Source organism: Trichoplusia ni, chromosome 4, assembly GCF_003590095.1.
Source record: "Trichoplusia ni isolate ovarian cell line Hi5 chromosome 4, tn1, whole genome shotgun sequence".
NCBI lineage: Eukaryota > Metazoa > Arthropoda > Insecta > Lepidoptera > Noctuidae > Trichoplusia > Trichoplusia ni.
The window spans coordinates 5,143,795-5,162,918 of NC_039481.1; the positions used below are offsets into that span (position 1 = coordinate 5,143,795).

A 19,124-nucleotide genomic window follows, 5' to 3' on the forward strand; every position below is an offset into this window, starting at 1 on the left:
CACACTACCTGTAGAACGAGTGCGAGTGCGGCGGCGGCGGCAGTGCGGGCGGCAGCGGCGCGTGCGGCTCCGACGCCGAGCGCTGCACGCCCGGCGTGCGATCGCCGCGCTCCCCGCGCCCGTACCGCCCGCCGCCGCGCTCGCGCTCCCGCTCACCGTTCCAGTTCCACTCCCACTGAAAACAATGTAAAGTTACTATTGCTTTTGAGTTATAATTTTGAGGTAACAACGGCTACGATATTACCTCATTAGCCTGGGGCACCGAGAGGGACGCTTTAGGAAGCACTTGCGAGGGAGTATGGACTGGCTGCGCGTTGTGATGCACTATGCCCTCGCGTGCCTGTAGCAGCTGTAGAATACGTCTCACGTCCGCGGTGAGACCAGTCTCGAGCACGGCTACACGCCGACTTAACTCTTCTAGTCTAGTCAGTACGGTCGCCACAGATGCAGCTGTTGCAGCGGGTCCCACGTTTTGATACTGTGGTGACATGCTATCCTGTAATCAGAAGTTCGGTTTAAGACATTTATTTCTCATAAAGAATATTACATTCATTTGACTGAGAAACACAAAACTGACTTTTAGTAAATAATACATGACAAGTGGAGCGACAGTGATCAATCACAAAGTAAACAAATATAATTAAATAATGGTACATTAAAAAAAAAAAGACAGTAGGTTGAAAATGTTAATATTAAAAAAAGAAGTTAATATTGTTTAGTAATATTACATTGGGGTTTCATTTTCATATGATCTACATTAAAGTTATGTTAAGTACCTGTGCGGCTGCAGCGTTTTGTGCTTTATCATGAGCCAAAGGTAGTGCGGCGGGGCGGCTGGTCCCGGTCTGGTGCAGGTTGACGGCGGAGTGCGGCGCCGAGCGGCAGGAGGGCGTGCGCGCGGGCTGCGGCGCGCTCGGCGCCAGGATGTCGTCGCAGGAGACGTGCTGGTGCGCGGGCGGCGCGGCGGGCGGCGACGGCGACGCGTTCGTGTAGTACGAGCTGGGGTTGGTGCTGAGGCTGGACACGGGCAGCGTGGCGCTGTGCGCGGGCGTGCTCACGGCCGGCTCGCCCGCCGCCGCGCACCCCGTCAGCGGGGACGTGTCGTTCAGCGGGCCCACGGACGACTGCCGCCTCACCCCGGCGCCCGCTCTACTTCTATATGTCTGAGGTGTGGATTGTGCTGCAAATTGTACACATGTAATTATTGTTTATTTTTTTATCATTGAGGAATACTCCGACCAGCCCAGTAGGTACATTAATCATTGATAAATATGACATAAGATTAAATTAAAGACCGTGTGCGCCTATTTAGGATTTTTAAATCAGTTATGTCAACTAATTAGTTATGTTATATTCTATGTTTAAATGCACGCTATTTATTTTTGTCTGATTAAATTTGTTTTAAATTTCCAATATTTTCAATGTATTTTACTAATTTTGATAAAAATCCGGTTGACAGTTGTGAGACCATATTATACAGATGAAAAATTTACATTGAACCGGTATTTCGATGTGGCTAATTTGGTTTCAGTAAACCCGTTTGCTGATTCATGCACTATAAAGTAGTAAAGTAATGCATACTTACAGTACTTGTTGTGCAGTGGCTGATGTGTTTTATGATGGTAGAGGTCTGGGAAGCTCCGTTTAAGTTGCGCTAGCATGCCTGCACACAAGGGCCGCGCTCAGAGCGGGGCGGGCGGTACCGGGGGTGCGGGGTGTGCGGGGGCCGGCGCGCGCAAGTCGATCGACAGCTAAGTGTACTACACGAGGCTCGGAGCCAGTGCGTAGCCACTGGTGGCGAGGGCTAGTGAGCTCGACCGTCGCCCACAGTGTCATGTTTAACTAAGTGTTAGCCACACCGCATCCCCTCCCACGTCACCAGTAAATAGGAATATAAATAAATAAGGAAACAAGCGGAACTCATGCTGCCCTAAATTAAATAAAACTTTAATTAGTTGCTAGATTTATTCTTGTTTTGCTTTTGTCCAATTTGATTTTAATGATCTTTGTACATTTGTACACATTTTGCAAAAAGTTAAAATAGAAACCGAAAACCTCCTTACCGCTCGTCTTTAGGACCTACGCTGTCGCATAAACTTTTTGCAAAATATAAAAAAAATGATTAAAGTTATTAAAATACCTCAAGACAGAAATCTTTTCTCTTACCAATTTAAATAGGAGTTGGGTCTTCAGGGTATTACAGAAAAGAAGAGTCTTAAATTATGTCAAAGGGGAATGCATCGGTCCATCCATTACTACGTGTAAGTCATCTACAGTAAATAGAGAGGAAGGTCTACCACAACATGCCACCCGTGTCTCTGTGACTTTATAATAAAATTTTGCACACGGGCGTATGTGGTGTACGGTCATAATAAAAAAAAAACAAACTGAACATTCCACCGCGCTGCCGGCTGCCTTACCGGTGATGGAGTTGAGGGTGGTGGAGCGCTGTTTGCTGAAGTTGAAGTTGAGCGGCGTCACGTCTTGTCCCGCTTTGTCCGCAGAGAACTCCAGAATGCCGCGGCTGGCCGGAGATTCCGTATCGTCGTCGCTGCACTGCGAATCCTGAAAATTTAGTAATCCACTTGTAATCTGTGTGTGAAGCATTAAAATAGGTTGGTACATACAATGAAAGAGATAAAATCAGCTGCATCGGAAATAAAGACATACTTTATTTGGGCGTCGCGTTGTACGGTTCAAATTTTTACTCGTTATCTATCTTATCTATGTATTTTGCTAGTTTTGCTACCTATTCTATTTTTAACATGCTCTACGTTATGTTAGTACTAAGCTATATATGTACTACGTCAAGTACTTATAAGTGTAAGTGCAAAAATTTCCAAATACTGTCTACTGGCTCGACTGCTATTGTGTTCGTTGATATTAAGTTCGTACCACTTTCTCGGCGAATGTCTCAGTATGCGGTCTACGCGTGGTGCGCGCGTACGCCTCTCGTAGCAGGCGCGCGTCGCACGGGTTTTCGTAGCGCATACGTCGCTTCGGCTCGATACCGCTCAGCTCCTCCTGTATACATTACAGACATAAATTAATAGTGATAAAGTTGAATATAAGTGAATTGAAAATGATTCGCTCACGCTTACTCAACAAAATATGTAATGTGCGTAGCAAATTAACTAACTTTATTTTGATAGTAGCTGTCGTGAGAATGATTATTTATTAAATGATGTAACGGTTTACTCACGCGTATTTATCGGGGTAGCCCGACTAGTTTCGGACCCAACCGGAGTCCTTAATCATGAGCAGACGCGGCGGGATCGCGAGTCTGCTCATGATTAAGGACTCCGGCTGGAAACTAGTCGTGAAAATACGCGTTACATCATTTAATAATTAACTAACTGTTCAGTAAAAGTAGTCTCATTAAACACATTTGAAGATACATGTAACTATTCTTTCAAGTATTTAACCATCGGATATAAAATACGTTGAACAAATTTATAATTAAAATCAGGGTTTACGATCTGTACACTATTCTCTACGCGACGTAGGCACGCTACGAATAGGGTAGGCTCGTAGCACGTAGCTATGCTTGCTACAATTCACTTCGCGGTTACCGCAATATGAATTTTGTAAAAGAATTCATATCGTTGCATAGTTTGTTCTGCATGATATAAATTATTATATCTTTATCAACATTTTAATAATTTTATTTGACAGAGCGACAACTTTTCTTACTTGTCAGCTAGACTTGCATGAAAAAATCTGAAAATATGCATGTGGTACTAACATCTCTCATATTGTATGTAATTTCAAGGTTATTGACGAAGGAGGAGCGGAACTCGGGATAGAAGTCGAGCACGTCGAGAAGGTCGTCTCGATGCACGCGGTGCAGGTCGCAGTAGGTGAGAGCGCGCACGCGGCAGTTGCTGCGCCCCACCGTGCCGTAGATGCACGGGTTCTCACCGAATATGTCGTCTTTGCCTATAGAAATAATAGGTAAACATAAACACACTAACGAAGCCACCCGAGGCGATCAAACCGCTTGAAATAAATAATTTGAGGTTTGACTCAAACCTCATTAACGCTGAATTGAAACATGTAGAGTGGTTTTGATCTGATTTTCATTTGGTTTTGATAGTCTCGGGTTTTAAAAGAAGTTGGGTCAGTTGGTTAAGTTTGCTGTTTAGCAGGTTCAGTATAAGAGGCATGTGTCAGTGTAGAAGATATTGATGTAATTATAAGACAAATACATGTTTATCAAAGTGTAAGAAAACTACTAAAGACTAATCAATAAGTATCATTATGTTCTAGGCATTACTCAATTAGCGTATTACCACAATAGCATGCTATTTCTTTAGCTAAGTTACTACTCATTCAGACAAAATTACTATTACTTAAAACATTAATTTTATCTAAACTAATTATATTTGTATGTTATCCTAAACTTTTGACAGAGCTATGAAAAGATTTGGTAGGGACTTGTAATGACGCCACAGAAATTGGTTGAAATAACTGTTAAAAATTTTGTATTTGCCACTGGAAATCATTTCCCCCCTTAAAAACTTACCTAATATAGCCATAACTATGTCGTCCTTCAGGATTTCGATAGACCCTCGGGATATGAAATAGAGGGAGGTGAGGACATCACCGCGATGCACGAGAGTCTCTCCAGGTGGCGCGTGAGTCGTTTTAAACCTCAACGATAAAGCTCTGGAATCATAAACCATAATTTTTTTATTAATTTATTATATTTTACAAGATTGTTCATTCTTGTTGGTTGTACTCTGTTTCACAACTATGATTTGCGTATATTTCTCTCCAAATATTCACTTTTTTAATGTATCTAAGTAGTAAACGACCTCCGAAATAAAAATAAACGAAAAAAAAATATATACTAAAATTGTTACATCACATCTCGAAACGTCTGGCAAGAATTTGTACGTATGAAAAAGACACCTAAGCTATTGTAAATGATTACCTTAAACATCCTGGACTAGCACCATCGAAAGCCGAGCAGTTCGCAAGCAAGTTCCTGTTGAGATGGAGACAGATATCAGCTTGGAGGCACTCCGGGAAACCCTTCAGTAAGCTGGACGTGTCGATGCCGTTCGTGTAGCTCCACGCGTGTTGGAAATACTCCTCTAATCTTTGGCGCAGAGGGTTCGTTATCTAAAAACAAGTCATCATTAGAAAACCAATCAAACTAATAAGAATAATTTGAAAGTGCCTGGTATACATACTTGATGGAATCGAATAAATTCTCGAACTCTCAATATCTGTGTATGATAACGAGCGGTTCCCGAATAAAGCCTTTGTATAATAGCCGATACATTACCGAAGATACTGGCGTACATGAGGGCTGGAAGATAAAAAAAGTGTTAGGTAAATTCAAAGATGAGAAAAAAAAATGCTTAGGAAGTGGTACTCACAGCCAACCAACATAACGAATATAGTAAAACCTTTCTCCATATCTGTATTGGGCGCGACATTCCCAAACCCGACGCTTGTTAGCGAGGTGCACGTAAAGTACAAAGCGGTTATATATCTAGATCTGAAAAAAACGAAGAAAGGTATTAGTCAGGGTTACGTGGGGTCTTTTTTGACTAATATTTACCATAACTTACCTCATGGATGGACCAGTGGAGTTGTCATAAGAAGCTTGGACATCATTAGCGAGCGCATCCAGCCATCCGATAGGGGCGTGAAGCTGTGGCCGTTCCCAACTGCCAATAGCATACCTGAACGAAAAAGATAATGGTTAATTTTCTAAAATACGAACTTCAAGAACCGAAGATTTTTGGAAGTATATGGCTTTGTGATGTTGGATCTAACCATTTTGTATAAAATATGTCAAAAGAATAGGGACATCTATATCGCTGGAACATGTACGAACACGATAGGAAAATAGAGGGCAACGTTGATCAGAGAGGACCATGAAATAATCGAATAAATACCTCGGGCTTGTGTTGTTGAACTCACCATAAGCAGGCCAACCAATGAGCAATAAGTACAAAAGTGGCCATAAGGAGAAGCAGTACGGCGGTTCCGTATTCGGAGTATCGATCAATTTTGCGTGCGACGCGTACGAGTCGCAGCAGGCGCGCCGTCTTCAGCAGTCCGATGAGAGTCGTTGTCTGCAACCACCACAACGACACCTCAGAACGTTCCGTCAGGTGCTGGTGCAACGCAACTTAGCCGCAAACCCAACTCAAGCGTTATATGAAACGTTCGCTTAAAACTAAATAGCATCAACGAGGCCTCGCAGCGAAAACCACGCTAACTAAGCAAAAACTTGCCTATGAATGCTGTTGAGCTCAAACTTAGATATAATATGTAGTTTGCAGAATTAAAAGCGATTATTTTAAAACTATAAAATTAGCTGGCTTCGTACATAATGCGGTGCAGAATACTGTTTGATTACTGTTATCATTTCAATGTCAATTACATAGTCCCTCTACAGTTGACTGACCATAGTGCCTAGAACCATAGTATAGAATAAGTGAATGTATGCTCGGTGTGAGGTCAAATTTTAAGCGATTACAAGAAATTTTGAAATATATACAAAGATTTGTAAATTTTGCAAAACCTGGTGCATCGCTTGGCAGAAATAACTTGCAATAATCCGATTCTTTAAATTCTGATGACTTACCTATTGCTAATGTTAAGTCGCTTGACATATTACTAATTAAATTAATTATTTTGTAATATTTCGTATAATTTTATAATTTTAAGACAACAATTTAATAATAATGGAATCAACTAATTTTAATTAGAATAATTCTAAACTAAAATAGTATTAAGATTTAAATGAAAGTATTATTATGGAATGAGTAAATGTGTATTTAGTTTTAAGTATTAAAATGTAGATACTTATTGAAAGCTTGATCGGCGGCTAGAGATAACAAAGGACACACAAAAGTAATTGACGCATGTTAACATTATGTAGTTCCAACATTCACACGTGAGTTGTATGTGCTGTATAGATCATGGGAAGCATTGCTCGTGAAGCTGATGCTGTCTGTCGATGACTTGCTCTCGATGACTGAGTAACATATTAGTTTTGAAACGTACCGCTCAACTTTCTCATAGATTCTTACTTTGAACCGTGCACTGCGGATACTTTTAGTTTTTACTGTTATATTAGGTTTGGATTTGGAAAAAAAGGAAAAACAAAAATAAATAGAATCGTTTCAAAACAATTTATTTAATTTAAAAATAAAATAAGTCAATATGTATGTATGAAAATAAATAACAATGTAGTAGATGTCAATTTAAACCAATTTGCAAATATCAACAAACACAAATTACGATGAGTAAATAAACCAAAGTGGGTATACAAATCAGTGGCGGATACAGTATAGTACATCAATATATTGATATATTGCTTGATGTAAGGTGGGTGCTTTCAGTAGTTATGTAAGTTTGGGACTGACACTATTACTTGGTGCTTCTTTACGTCGTGACAAATATGCGATTTATTGATCGGTACAAAAAGTCTGGGAAGTGTGAGCGTAATTGCTACCAAGCTCTGTGCATTTCGTGACTCTTGTAGGTACTTTTACTAAGAAAAGCCAATGAATAATGTTCCGCCGCTGTTGTTTCCGAAATAATATATCCGAAAAGTAGATAATAGATAAATAAACAATCATACTTCAACTTCTAACTAGGTACCTAGTTGTTTGTACTAAACGTACGAATTAATAATGTACTCAACTATATTTCAATGCAAGTATTTAATTACAAATCTATACTTTGTTACTTGTATAGTGCTAAAAAAGCTAAAATATTATGCTCAAATGTAAATAAAAGATGAAAGCTCTCAGTTATTTGTTTACCAAGACATATCTAACTCCATAGCATGGTGTACCCCGTAGTACTACTTCAAACTTGCCCTTCAGAGTTAGTAATCGGTTTATAGGGACAAATTCTGAGACTGTTTACTTTAAGGAACAAACTGTTCCGGACTGGGCTAGCCTAGTCGGTACTTAGTGTTATACGCTATCGTGCGCGGGGCACGCGGGCGCGCGGCGCGAGGCGCGGCGGCGCGGGCGGCGGCCAAGCTCGTGATACAGCTAGTGAGCCTCGAGAGATGCCGGGTACGATGCACGACTTGTAATGATTGACATTTTGCTCATGGGAAGCGTCCTTATCTTCCATTAAACGCATTCACTTAGTGGAATCAAAATGGCTAGTGGAAATTAATGAATAAAATATGTCAACTAAAAATATAATAAAATTGAGTGGCAGCAACATAAAAATAGTTCACAAAGATGGTATACCTCATCACTTTCCAGCCCCTGCTGTAACAAGAAATGGTATTACAAATTCAATACGCACCCACCTTCGGGCATTCTCCATTACGTGACTACTTGACAGATGATAAAATAAATCACGACTGGATACTACTCGTCAACAAAATCAACAGGTAATAATTGTTTGTCTTAAATCAAAACAAAATCACAAATCAACTTTGCTTACAAAAGAAAACATACTGAATGATATGATTTTAGACGGTTTAACCAATTTTAATATTTTTTGAAAATAATTTACAAAATAGCTAATTAATTTGAATATTAGTGGATCTTTAAGTGATCGGCTGTGGTATCCTAGTCGATGGTGAGAGTTGCATTGACTGCATTCCACAACTACGTGACTCGCTATAAATAACCAGATCTTCATTTGTCCGAAAGAACCGTTCGTCGCGAGCGAAACAATTGTCAAGTTGTTTCTAATGCCATGTAAGTACTTATTGTGTCGTCTCGAAATGTTTATCGTCCAACCCTAACTTGACCTAGTTCGCTTTCATATTCTTATGACCTATTTTACCCTTCACAATGCGGAATGTATCGTGCTTCGCCACCCTAATCTTGTTGTACTGTATGGCCTCCACTTGTGACCACTGTGTTATATTTATACACGAGTTTAACTACATTGATATTTTGTGAACTTTCAATATTCTAAGTTCGGTATTCCGAGAGCTGTGACACCGTTTCGGACAACTGATCGTCTGGATATCCACCGTGAAAAGCAAACTTACTTTATTCACGCTTCAATACGATTTGAATCGATTCTCGCAGTGCTGCGATTGAGCCGTTAGTGCGACAATCGATACGAGTTTGCGGATCACGGTAAGGCCGCTGGTGTTTTTGTCTTCTATTCAGCCATTCCTTTCTTTTGTCTAATTCTAAATTCAAGTCTGTGTAGGTATCGTATGTGAGATGAAATCAAATGTGGTGTATGTTGTTGGGAGGTAAAGGCAGCTCACTTCGTCGGTGTCGGTTCCGAAGAGCAGGAGATCAAAGGGGATGGCGGCGACGAGATCGATAAGGAACCAGCCGCGCAGGTAGTGCATGGCGATCTTGGCGGGGTCCGACTCCACCTCGTCCGCCACGTTCACGTACGTGGTGCGGAAGTTTATCAGGATGTCGATTATGAACGTCACGTCCACTGGAAGTAAAACGCTCATTATTATATTACGCTCTTTGATCTGTTCTTTCATTGAGTATCGCGAGTAAAGAAGAAGAAAGAAACAGTATGGTTTATTGCGTGAACCGTTGACCGGGGCGGTCGTTAGGGAACTCTGCCATAATTTGTAACATTTGGCAAAGTCCATTGACATACATTATTTTAATATACAAAAGGATTACTTGGTTGTCCCCAACCATGCTTTGTGATTATACTTTCTGGCGACTGCGAGAGACACAAATGCCTTCTTTGAAATAAAAAAAGACCATGACATTAACAACTCCTCGTATAATTTTGTCGAACAAATTCGTATACTTAATAATTTTATCTGGAATATTTTAGGAATTTAAATACAAGATGGTGGTAGTTGGCAATGCTCTATAAAAAGTAGGCACGGCCCAAGGTTTTGGCTTCAGTCCATAACATATTCTAGATTTGTACCTAAGTAGCACAGCTAAAGTACATTGCTGTCTGACTGAATAAATTATGACTCGTCGGTGGCACGTATATCTACAGACCTAACTATATAGTAAAGGGTATTACCGATCATATCGATGACAACTATAGGATCTTCGCCGAAGCTGCGGGAGCGTTTGTCGAAGTCGGGCTCATTCAGTTGGAAGGCGGCCACGTAGGGTGTAAATATCGCCGTATAGATCACCAGTATGAGAATCAACCAATCCCAAGCGGCCTGAAATACCAGTTCATGCACATGTTATAGAACCCGGCGTTACATTTAAATATTTAACTACGAAAACATTTAAAACTGTAGCGTGTTGCGTGTCGGCCATGCCGAGTTATAGAGCGAGGCCATTGCGACGAATGTAATTTATATACTCCTTATGTATAACCCGACATTACTGAAACGAAATATTAATACTGTGACTTAAATAATAATTAACGGAATAATTATGATGATTTGTATTTGACGTGTTTACATGAAAGTTAGAGGTAGTTCTGTGTGGAGTCTTACCTTGTAAGGAGAATGGTGGAGGATAGTGCAGGGATGAGAAGGCTGCGTGGTTCCTTTGTGGCCGCCCGTCGCGCCCAGAGACAGTACCTGCGAACAATAACGTGGAAACTGTTTATGTGGATACAGACTATTGTTACTCAACTTTCAGCTGGCTAAGGGCCTATTCAGACGCCGAGATCCATCGATGATCAAAACACAATGTAGAAAAGTTAAGATAGCGGATAAAGTTTTTTTTTTATATTGGCGCGGTTTATAGCCCATTAAAGTAAGGAGTATAAATATTTCGTGTGTTGAAGTACTGTACAACACGCCATAAGATATTCGTCTTGTTAATTTTAACTGTGGTTTTAAAAAACGCTCTTGGCCATAAAGATACTTTGTTATGACTTTTACTGTATTTATTATTTCGAGTCTTTGTAAAGCATTTCCCTAACAATTTTGTAAAATCTAAAATCGATATCATCAACTTGCTAGTTGATTTTTACTGATCAAATAGCGCAAGTAACTAATCTAATGTAAAATCGATGATAATTATTGGATGGTTTATTCATTAGTTACGTTTTGGATTGATTCTGACGTTTTAACACCTCTGATCATGTAGCTTGGACCTTTATCTGTTTGTCATTTTGGTACATTTTTACTTTTACCGGAAAGTTAGAAACTTTTGTAAAACTCTTTATTATCTCAAATCTCCTGAACCGCTGAACGGATTTAGATAGTTGAGGAATTGTTAGATTCGAGTGATTCGTCATAGCAACCCAAGTATTCTTAGTTAGGTAACGTTAAAAATCAAACACGTCGGCTGTGTCGCGCCGTTGGATGCAGAGTTTTTTTTTTAAATCTATGGGTATCCAATTTAAGGAAGCCTTTTTGAAATCCTTAACACAAGTATTTCAAAAAGGTAACGATATTTAATAAAAGTTCATTTTAATAAAAGTTCAGTAAACTTTCTACTTTAGTTGTTTTTCACACCCGGCTTTTGTTTTGGTATTAAAGGTTTTCGCTCGTAAGTATTTTAATTTTGGTAATTTACAAGTGATTGTAAACAACTGACAACTAGTAGTAAGGAGATGGCAGGTGATATCTGCAACATTGAAGTCATTGGCAGGTTCATTCAAACGTGCAAGTTTATTATATTTAAAGAATAAGGATGCATTCTTACATTAGCAAAGGCATTCCCGATGAAAATTAAAAGTAATAATTTAGAAATAAAATTCATTCAAAAGCTAAGATTAGGTAATGACTAACAATTTGATGGATGAAGTATCGTGTATGTATGCAAACTAAATGCGATTTAGTTAACGTGTCTTCTATGATTTTGTAAGTCTCGACTTTGTCTAGATGAGCATAGCCCATTATTTAAGGTTTACTTATCGACCGGCGCCTGCAATTATCTTCTTAAATATTTGCTGGGGGTATATTACGTTATTATTTATTATCATTTCAATAACCGATGCTATAATGCAACCTCTGATGTGAAGCCAACTCTATACCTAGCTCATGTACTCAAAGAATTTAACCTGTAAGAAAACAGAAGTTATGAATATTTGAAAATGTATTCCTGAATCTTTCTGATCTGTGTCAATATTGTCTGCACCTAAAGTATACATTTTATTGAATGATTTTTATAAAATTTAGGACATTGTTTTTCATGGAATTATCGTGACCGGGTGTCGGGACCTTTCAAAATAAATTGATCATCCCGGATAGCTTAACATTTTTAAGTGGCAGCCCTCGTCGTAATACAATATCTGGCAAAGAGATAAATGGATTACCTCCTTGCCGATGGCAGGCAACCCGTTGAGGCCATTACAGGGTGGTTCGAGGCGTACGACACTCTTGCGCGAGCCGCGGAAACCGGTGTCACGCACGCGCACCGAGGAGCGCCAAGTGGAGGGCGGCGGGTCGTCGCGGGAGCCGCGCGCGGAGGCGGCGCGCCGCGAGGTGGTGAGCGCCGCGCCCGCCGCGGCCGCGCCGGCCGGCGGGCTCGCGAGCAGCGGCGCGTCCGGCGGGCCGCGCTCCTCCATGCCGCGCACGCGCCAACGTCCTCACCGGAACCCGCCGTGCTCCGACGCTTCCAGGTGTTCACATTCCAGCACGGCCCGCTCGAACGCCGTCGCCGTCTCCAGCAGTGCAATTGCCGTGTTTTGCATAGATGATCGATTTATTCCCACGTACACTTCTGACTCCTCGAACTCTTCTGATCCGATAATCGTACGCACGTATTAGTGATATAGCTCAGTGAACTTTGCGTGGTAGTGGAGAAATGACGATATGTTTACGATGGTATGGTTTTGATATTGACTTTAACAGCAATATGCGTAAGTAGACTACTGGTATGTAAACAAACAAGATATATTATAGCTCAGTTTAGAAACAATATATAGTTCATGAAAAACGCAAGTACGTATGTCGTTCGAGTATTCGTAAGCACCAGCTTAAGTTTCCACAAATGTCGGCTGAGACAGTAGTTCGAGTGTATAGAGCACGACTAATAGGCATACAGCTACGAGCGCCTGGAAGCGGAGAACGAGGCCGGGCCTCATTCAAGACACTGTGTCAATGGGTGGTCGGTTCTTTTCATCTTTTTATGCACATGTTCAATGTGCGCAAGACGTTTCTCTCCGTTGTTGAAGCACGAGAATAATGACGGACGCGAGGAAACTGACATTGAACGCCTTACAATACGCGACTCAAAGTATAAAACGAAGTGCTTCTATTATGAATATATTATTATATAAAACGGTTTCTATGACAAATTGAAACTTTAAATCATTTATTATAACACCATTCTATTATACTAAGAAATAGTATGCCATGTAAGCTTAAATTCGACGTAATCTTGAATCGCTTTAATCGAGTTTTAATTTGTCTTATATGTTCGATCCGAACAAGATCTTCAATATGGTTTTCTTGAAAACCGCGTAGCCGTTATGCCGATGCTACGAAGACATTATTGACGCTTTTGTTAATTATTGTCGAAATAGAAGTTGAATAGATATAGTAGGCAAACTTCTATGAACACGTCAGTATTAAATTACATATTATGTAAAATCCTTGAAAGTGACACATGAGTACAAGAGTGGCGTTATATTCCAGCGAAGCAGCAGCTGCATACACAGCGTTGAAGTATAGAGCTAGTACATATGTAGGTGTTTAGCGTTGAGTGCGATATTACGTAAACTAGTTCTACGAGGCCCAAGAGATGCGTTCAAAACTTGAAGCATTGCTGTTAAGTATTCACACGTTCTCGGAGGAACCGCGACAACATGAACACGACTGCCTCATCTGAGGGCACGGCAGTGCCCCTGCCAAGTCTCGAGCAAAACGGGCACGGCCGTACCATCTTTTCTCGAAGCGATTCGCGGCTGTTTCGCCCCCCCTGTATCTTCGACGTGGACAAAGCTAGGAGTTTAGCTTTTCGGGGAATAATAGTAGGCATTAGAACAAGCTTAAGTTCGAAATTACATGCCAATTGAATTAATGGTTTAGGAGTTACGGTCGATCAAAGTTACACCATTTTGTCACTCACTGACTCACTGACTCACTGACAGATCATCAAAAATCTAAGGTACTTCTAGCAGACTTAGAAACTTCAAATTTTGCACCAAGATAGGTCCTTAGCCACATGTAAAGGAAAAATTATAAAAACATTAAAAAATAATATGCCATAGAAAACAATTTTATATTTGCGGTTTGGCAAGAACATTATGTATGGATTTTGACTGCATTGTTAACTTTGTTCGTTGTTTAAGTACCTATTCAATTGGATGAATACATACATAGAATAGAAAAGAATAATATAAATGTAATACACAGACTATCATTAATACAAATTAATACATAAAATTCATAATTCATTAAATTAATAAAGCTAAAACTCCATTGTATTGCGATAAATATTGTATGCGCGCTCGATAGATGGCGTTGTACGTGTCTGAATCGCGCTATGGTTTCGTTACAAAGCGCAGTCTAAGTAGTACTTCAGAATAATTCGATAATTTTCATTTGATAGCGCCACCTGTCTATGAAAAACCATTTCGAAACTAAAAAATATTGTAGTGATAATTGATATTCGGAGAACTTTACGTGTTATTTAGTTTAGTTTAGCTATAGTTTGTAAGTTAGTTGATATATATATGCATATATATATAAGTTTAAGCTTGTTTACATTAGAAGTAACGAAGTCTCAGAGAAGAAACAAAAGAGATAGAGATAGAGAATGGGTTCTAAGCAAAGCAGTAGCTGAAGTCCTAGAAATTATGACACCTAAAAAAAAAGAAAGAAATACACTTACAAAAAATAAATGAGATCCCACCAAAAACATTAAATGTAAAAAAATGCCAAGTCTCTCGATGCAGTCTTTCCATCGTAAAAAGTTTTGAGATCTCATAGAAGCCAAGTCCTATTCAAAATATTTTGTAGTTATAAATCAACATTTAGTAATTGTATCAATAGTTTTCTTTATATTATAATTATAGTGACTTGGCAATGAGCACAAATTAAAAGCTGCTTGATGCCTGGAATTATGTGCAAATGTTACTGACGAGACCAGTGATCAGATTATTTGTTATGTGTGAATCATGATGGTCGACTACATGCTCCAATACAATAATTAAGAATACCTTACGGGCCATCGCTTTATGAAAGTAAATGAATCGAGAGTACACTAAGACTGACTGCCGTTGCCGAAATTCGGTTGGGACGACACGGATAAACCAAAAGAAAATTAATTTTGTGATATTAATGTTTACGCATGCGGTGTGTGTAACTTTCAACTCCTACAAATATGCCGTTTTATTTGTTTCTTCTTGTGCTCATTGCCAAGTCACTATAATTATAATATAAAGAAAACTATTGATACAATTACTAAATGTTGATTTATAACTACAAAATATTTTGAATAGGACTTGGCTTCTATGAGATCTCAAAACTTTTTACGATGGAAAGACTGCATCGAGAGACTTGGCATTTTTTTACATTTAATGTTTTTGGTGGGATATATTATTTGCTGCCTAAGCTTATCACATCATATCACGGCGCCTGGCAGTTATAACTTAATATTACGTACCTACACGATATTTCTCTTAACGATACCTATTTATCATTAGAATATATTGATTCAATAACCGATACTTTATTGTTTCATTTATAATAATAGGGGCTAAGCCTTTGACGGTATAATGCAGATAACCTAACGATTTAACATTGTGTCTAGCCGCAGTGAAGCCTAGTCTCCTAAAGTTTTTTTGTTTTACTGTTTTGGCACCACTACAAGAATTTCGACAGTAGCACTGCGGACAGAAATGACAAAATTATCCCTTTGTCTCTGATTATGGTGGATATGTTGAATTATATTTCGAAGACGACCGCGTATAACGAAGGCTTGCATACAGCAGTTAACAACAAACTGCTGTACATAACGTTATGTAATAGTGTTCGGTAGCAGAACGCATCGGATGTGGCTACAGATGAAGGCAAGCTGTGCATTACGCCAACAATGCGCGTTTTGATGGATATTGTACGAAGCGCCACTGACGCCGTAGTCTCCAGGGATTCCTTGCGAATACCTATGGAGAGTGGTGGGAGGGGCTGCATGCTCTGCATAGTTTTTACAATAGATCGTCGCCACACTACGAATGTAGGTACAATATAGCGCCAGTAACCCGAGTCACAATGAAGCTTCCAAAGCGAGAAGCATGGCTGTATTATAGAAATACGATGTAAACGACTAAATAAAATGCAAAATGCTACTTACAGTCTAGATATAACTACTCAGTCAGTACCAACAAACCCTACAAGAAATTATGAAAGCACAATAGCACGACAATCTTTCATAAAATGTTGTAACGTTAGTTAAGACTATAAAGCATCGACTCAAACGTGATAATGTATGTGAACTACCTTCTTGTACTAAGAAGAGGAAAATTAGATAAATAACGTAGACAAAGGAAACCATACCATGGTAGTCATAACTCCAAGCATGGATCGCGTTTTTCCCACAAGAGTATTAAAACAAAGCAAGAGCCAATCGAAACAATATAAATCGCTAAGCTCGCAATCAAACGTAGGGAGAATTACACCTCTCGACAATTGACGCACTTTTCACTGAGCGAACTAAGCACAGGACGGCACCACACTCGATATTACTGACTATTTAGTAAGCCTAAGCAATACTTGACCACTTTTTGGTATAACTATTATGTATGTGTAAAGATTAAACATAAAACACCTATAGCAGCGCAACAAAATCCGCAAAGGTCGACTGAGAAACGATAATAATATTTTTTACTTTTTAATGCAGTCGATCGATTAAGCGCTCGACTCGTTTACAGTACGACGGCCCGTTAGTGGAATATGCGTTAGTTTCGGTGTGTCGTGTAACAATTATACGTTTTAGCTAGGATTCGCGGCGTCGTTCTCTAAAGGCGAGTCGCCTAGGAACGATATTAAGATAACAATACGTTGGCAGTGTGAGAAGCGGCAGAGTCCGCAGCGTGGTCGCTGGACGTAAACTCGATGGGGCACTGTAGCGGCGCACGCAAGAGGTCGCTGTGCGCGCGTCGGGGCCGGGCGCCGAGCGGCGACGGACGCCACCGGAGACGGCCGAGCACAGGCGTGACCTCGCACAACCTCCCCTTCTACCATCGAATATTTCAGCTGAAACGCACGGTGTCGCCATGTCGTGTTGGATACACAACACGCCGCGCGCCGCGCCACCGCGCCACCGCGCCGCGATCTCGTGATATGTCAATATTAAGGCCCCTAGAGCCGACACACTATGCCCTAATCATTTAATTTATTTATATGATCTGGTAATGCGTTTTCTTTATTGATTATAAATTAAAATAAATTAAATTATATTTTACTGAACACATAATACAGTAATATTATGTTGTCTCCACGAAAATGGAAAGTAACATGCAATACTCTCTTCAGTATAAAAAGAGAGTTCCACAACATAATGGCTGCAATGATAATGAATTAAGAAAGTTCTACCCAATTAAACACTTTCAATTAATAAAAAATAAAATATTACAGAAAACAACACAATCTTAAATTTATTTTGTCTCCCTATTATTTATTCGCTGTGTTTTTTTCAGGCAAACTTATCAAAGTTTGATCTTAATCTTTGAAAACCATCACTTTGAAAAAGAGTTCAAATCTTAATTGTCGAAAATTTCAACATAACGTACTGCAGTAGTTCGCAAAGACCTTTGTTTGCTCGCTTATTACTACTGCAGTGGTACTTTGCAAACACTATGAACAAGATTACAAACTATTTTAATATTAGGTACCTATCTGCAGATATTAAATTCTTGCTTTGCTTGACTGGCACTTGAATGGCTAGCAGACAGCTTGTCTCCGTACAGCTGGGTCGTAAGGTGATGTTTACTTGTCGGAACCTACCGATACACCCAATATTTGTCAGAGTCAATGTCGTAAACTCACTGGGGGGCCTAACTCCTGCCTAACCCGGTGAATATTTTGTTCTACAATACTTTGAACCATAGTAACGTACGCTACACGCTAGGTGTCATTGCTCTACTATTTCTGTTTAGATATTCATGTAATATTTCACTTGACTCTCCAATCTGGTAGCTTCTTGAATTATTTCACATTAAATTCGGGTCTATTTACAAATTTGCTTGGATTCTGAGTAACAGAACCAAAAATGTTTACAGTTTAATATTTCTACTAGTAAATAAGATTCAATTCCAGACACTCTTCTTTTGAACTGATTTTCAAGTGTTGTTGAACAGGGTAACAAAGAGCAAACAAAGAGAAAAGCATTAATATTTATCAAATCGGTTTCGAACGGACTTTTTTTACGAAAGAAGTCGTTTTTAAAATCAGTAAATATGTACATACCTAAATACGTGTATATCTCTATATATAAATTCATTTACAGTACCTACATGTAACTTGATACTTGTACTACTTATAAAGTACTATAAATCCTAATTTCACAAATGTGTCCTCTCCTCCCACAAGCTTCGAATTATTTTAAATGTCACTGAACCCATTTGGACGAGCAAGCATTGAAAGCTCGTCTCTCATATAATTTCAGCGGGATATTACACTGCGCCATTTTCAAAGGTAATTTAAATTATTGAGTCGAAAGTATATAACTGGAGAATATTTACTTACTAATTTAAGTAAAATCCAGTAATTTAATTACAAGGTGAAATTAATAATTTAAATATCCCCTGTAAAAAAAACCGCCTTCAATAAGTTTACCCGTTTAATAGCTACGGTGAAAAAATACACGTGTCTGTGTGTATTTTTTCACCGTAGCTATTAAACGGGTAAACTGAACGGATTTTACCTAAGTTATTCGAATTATTCTAATATCAATACGAGTAGAACGTTGCACACAGACAAAAGACCCCCCTTGGAAAATTAAGTAGGTAAATTGCGTATTTTCATTCATTGTACCAACACGTTCTCGTCACACTAAATGTCACGCTGTATAAAATATTAGAGATTTAGATAAACAACCAATGATAACGATAACACGTTTTTTTGTCTTTAGTGTAGTTTTACTAATTTATTTTCAACCAGGCATCTATCAGCAAAGCCTCTTTTTTATAATAAGACTAGCCTTTGCCCGCGACTTCGTCCACGTGGTTAGAAGATCTTGAACGGTTTTCTCAGCGAACGCAACGGAAGCCCTCATAGATGAATAATTTTCCCCGTTTTTTCCACGTTTTCCATTGTATCTTGG

At 39.4% G+C, this 19,124-nt stretch overlaps 1 protein-coding gene across 1 annotated transcript; it reads right to left on the reverse strand.

Annotated features, from left to right (window-relative positions):
- Nucleotides 1–4: 4 nt before the first annotated feature.
- On the reverse strand, nt 5–18,585 carry LOC113492678 (potassium voltage-gated channel unc-103-like). Its single transcript, XM_026870274.1, has 19 exons — nt 16,358–18,585; nt 12,172–12,596; nt 10,397–10,483; nt 9,967–10,114; nt 9,224–9,405; nt 8,238–8,258; nt 5,938–6,092; nt 5,583–5,696; nt 5,388–5,509; nt 5,199–5,317; nt 4,937–5,127; nt 4,526–4,668; nt 3,746–3,939; nt 2,896–3,024; nt 2,421–2,565; nt 1,586–1,663; nt 777–1,180; nt 245–496; nt 5–175 (listed from the first exon to the last, which is right to left on the reverse strand). Exons 2-19 carry the CDS (start codon nt 12,421–12,423, stop codon nt 5–7), a joined length of 2,907 nt encoding a protein of 968 aa, XP_026726075.1. The 5' UTR covers nt 12,424–12,596; nt 16,358–18,585.
- Between the last annotated feature and the right edge of the window lie 539 nt (nt 18,586–19,124).

Coding starts and splice junctions, on each gene's coding strand:
- LOC113492678 (XM_026870274.1), bottom strand. CDS start 12,423: ATGGAGGAGCGCGGCCCGCCGGACGCGCCGCTGCTCGCGAGCCCGCCG. Junction 6,093..8,237: donor AGGGGCTGGAAAGTGATGAG/GTATACCATCTT, acceptor TGGTGGTTGCAG/ACAACGACTCTCATCGGACT. Junction 5,510..5,582: donor TCCACTGGTCCATCCATGAG/GTAAGTTATGGT, acceptor CGTTTTTTTCAG/ATCTAGATATATAACCGCTT.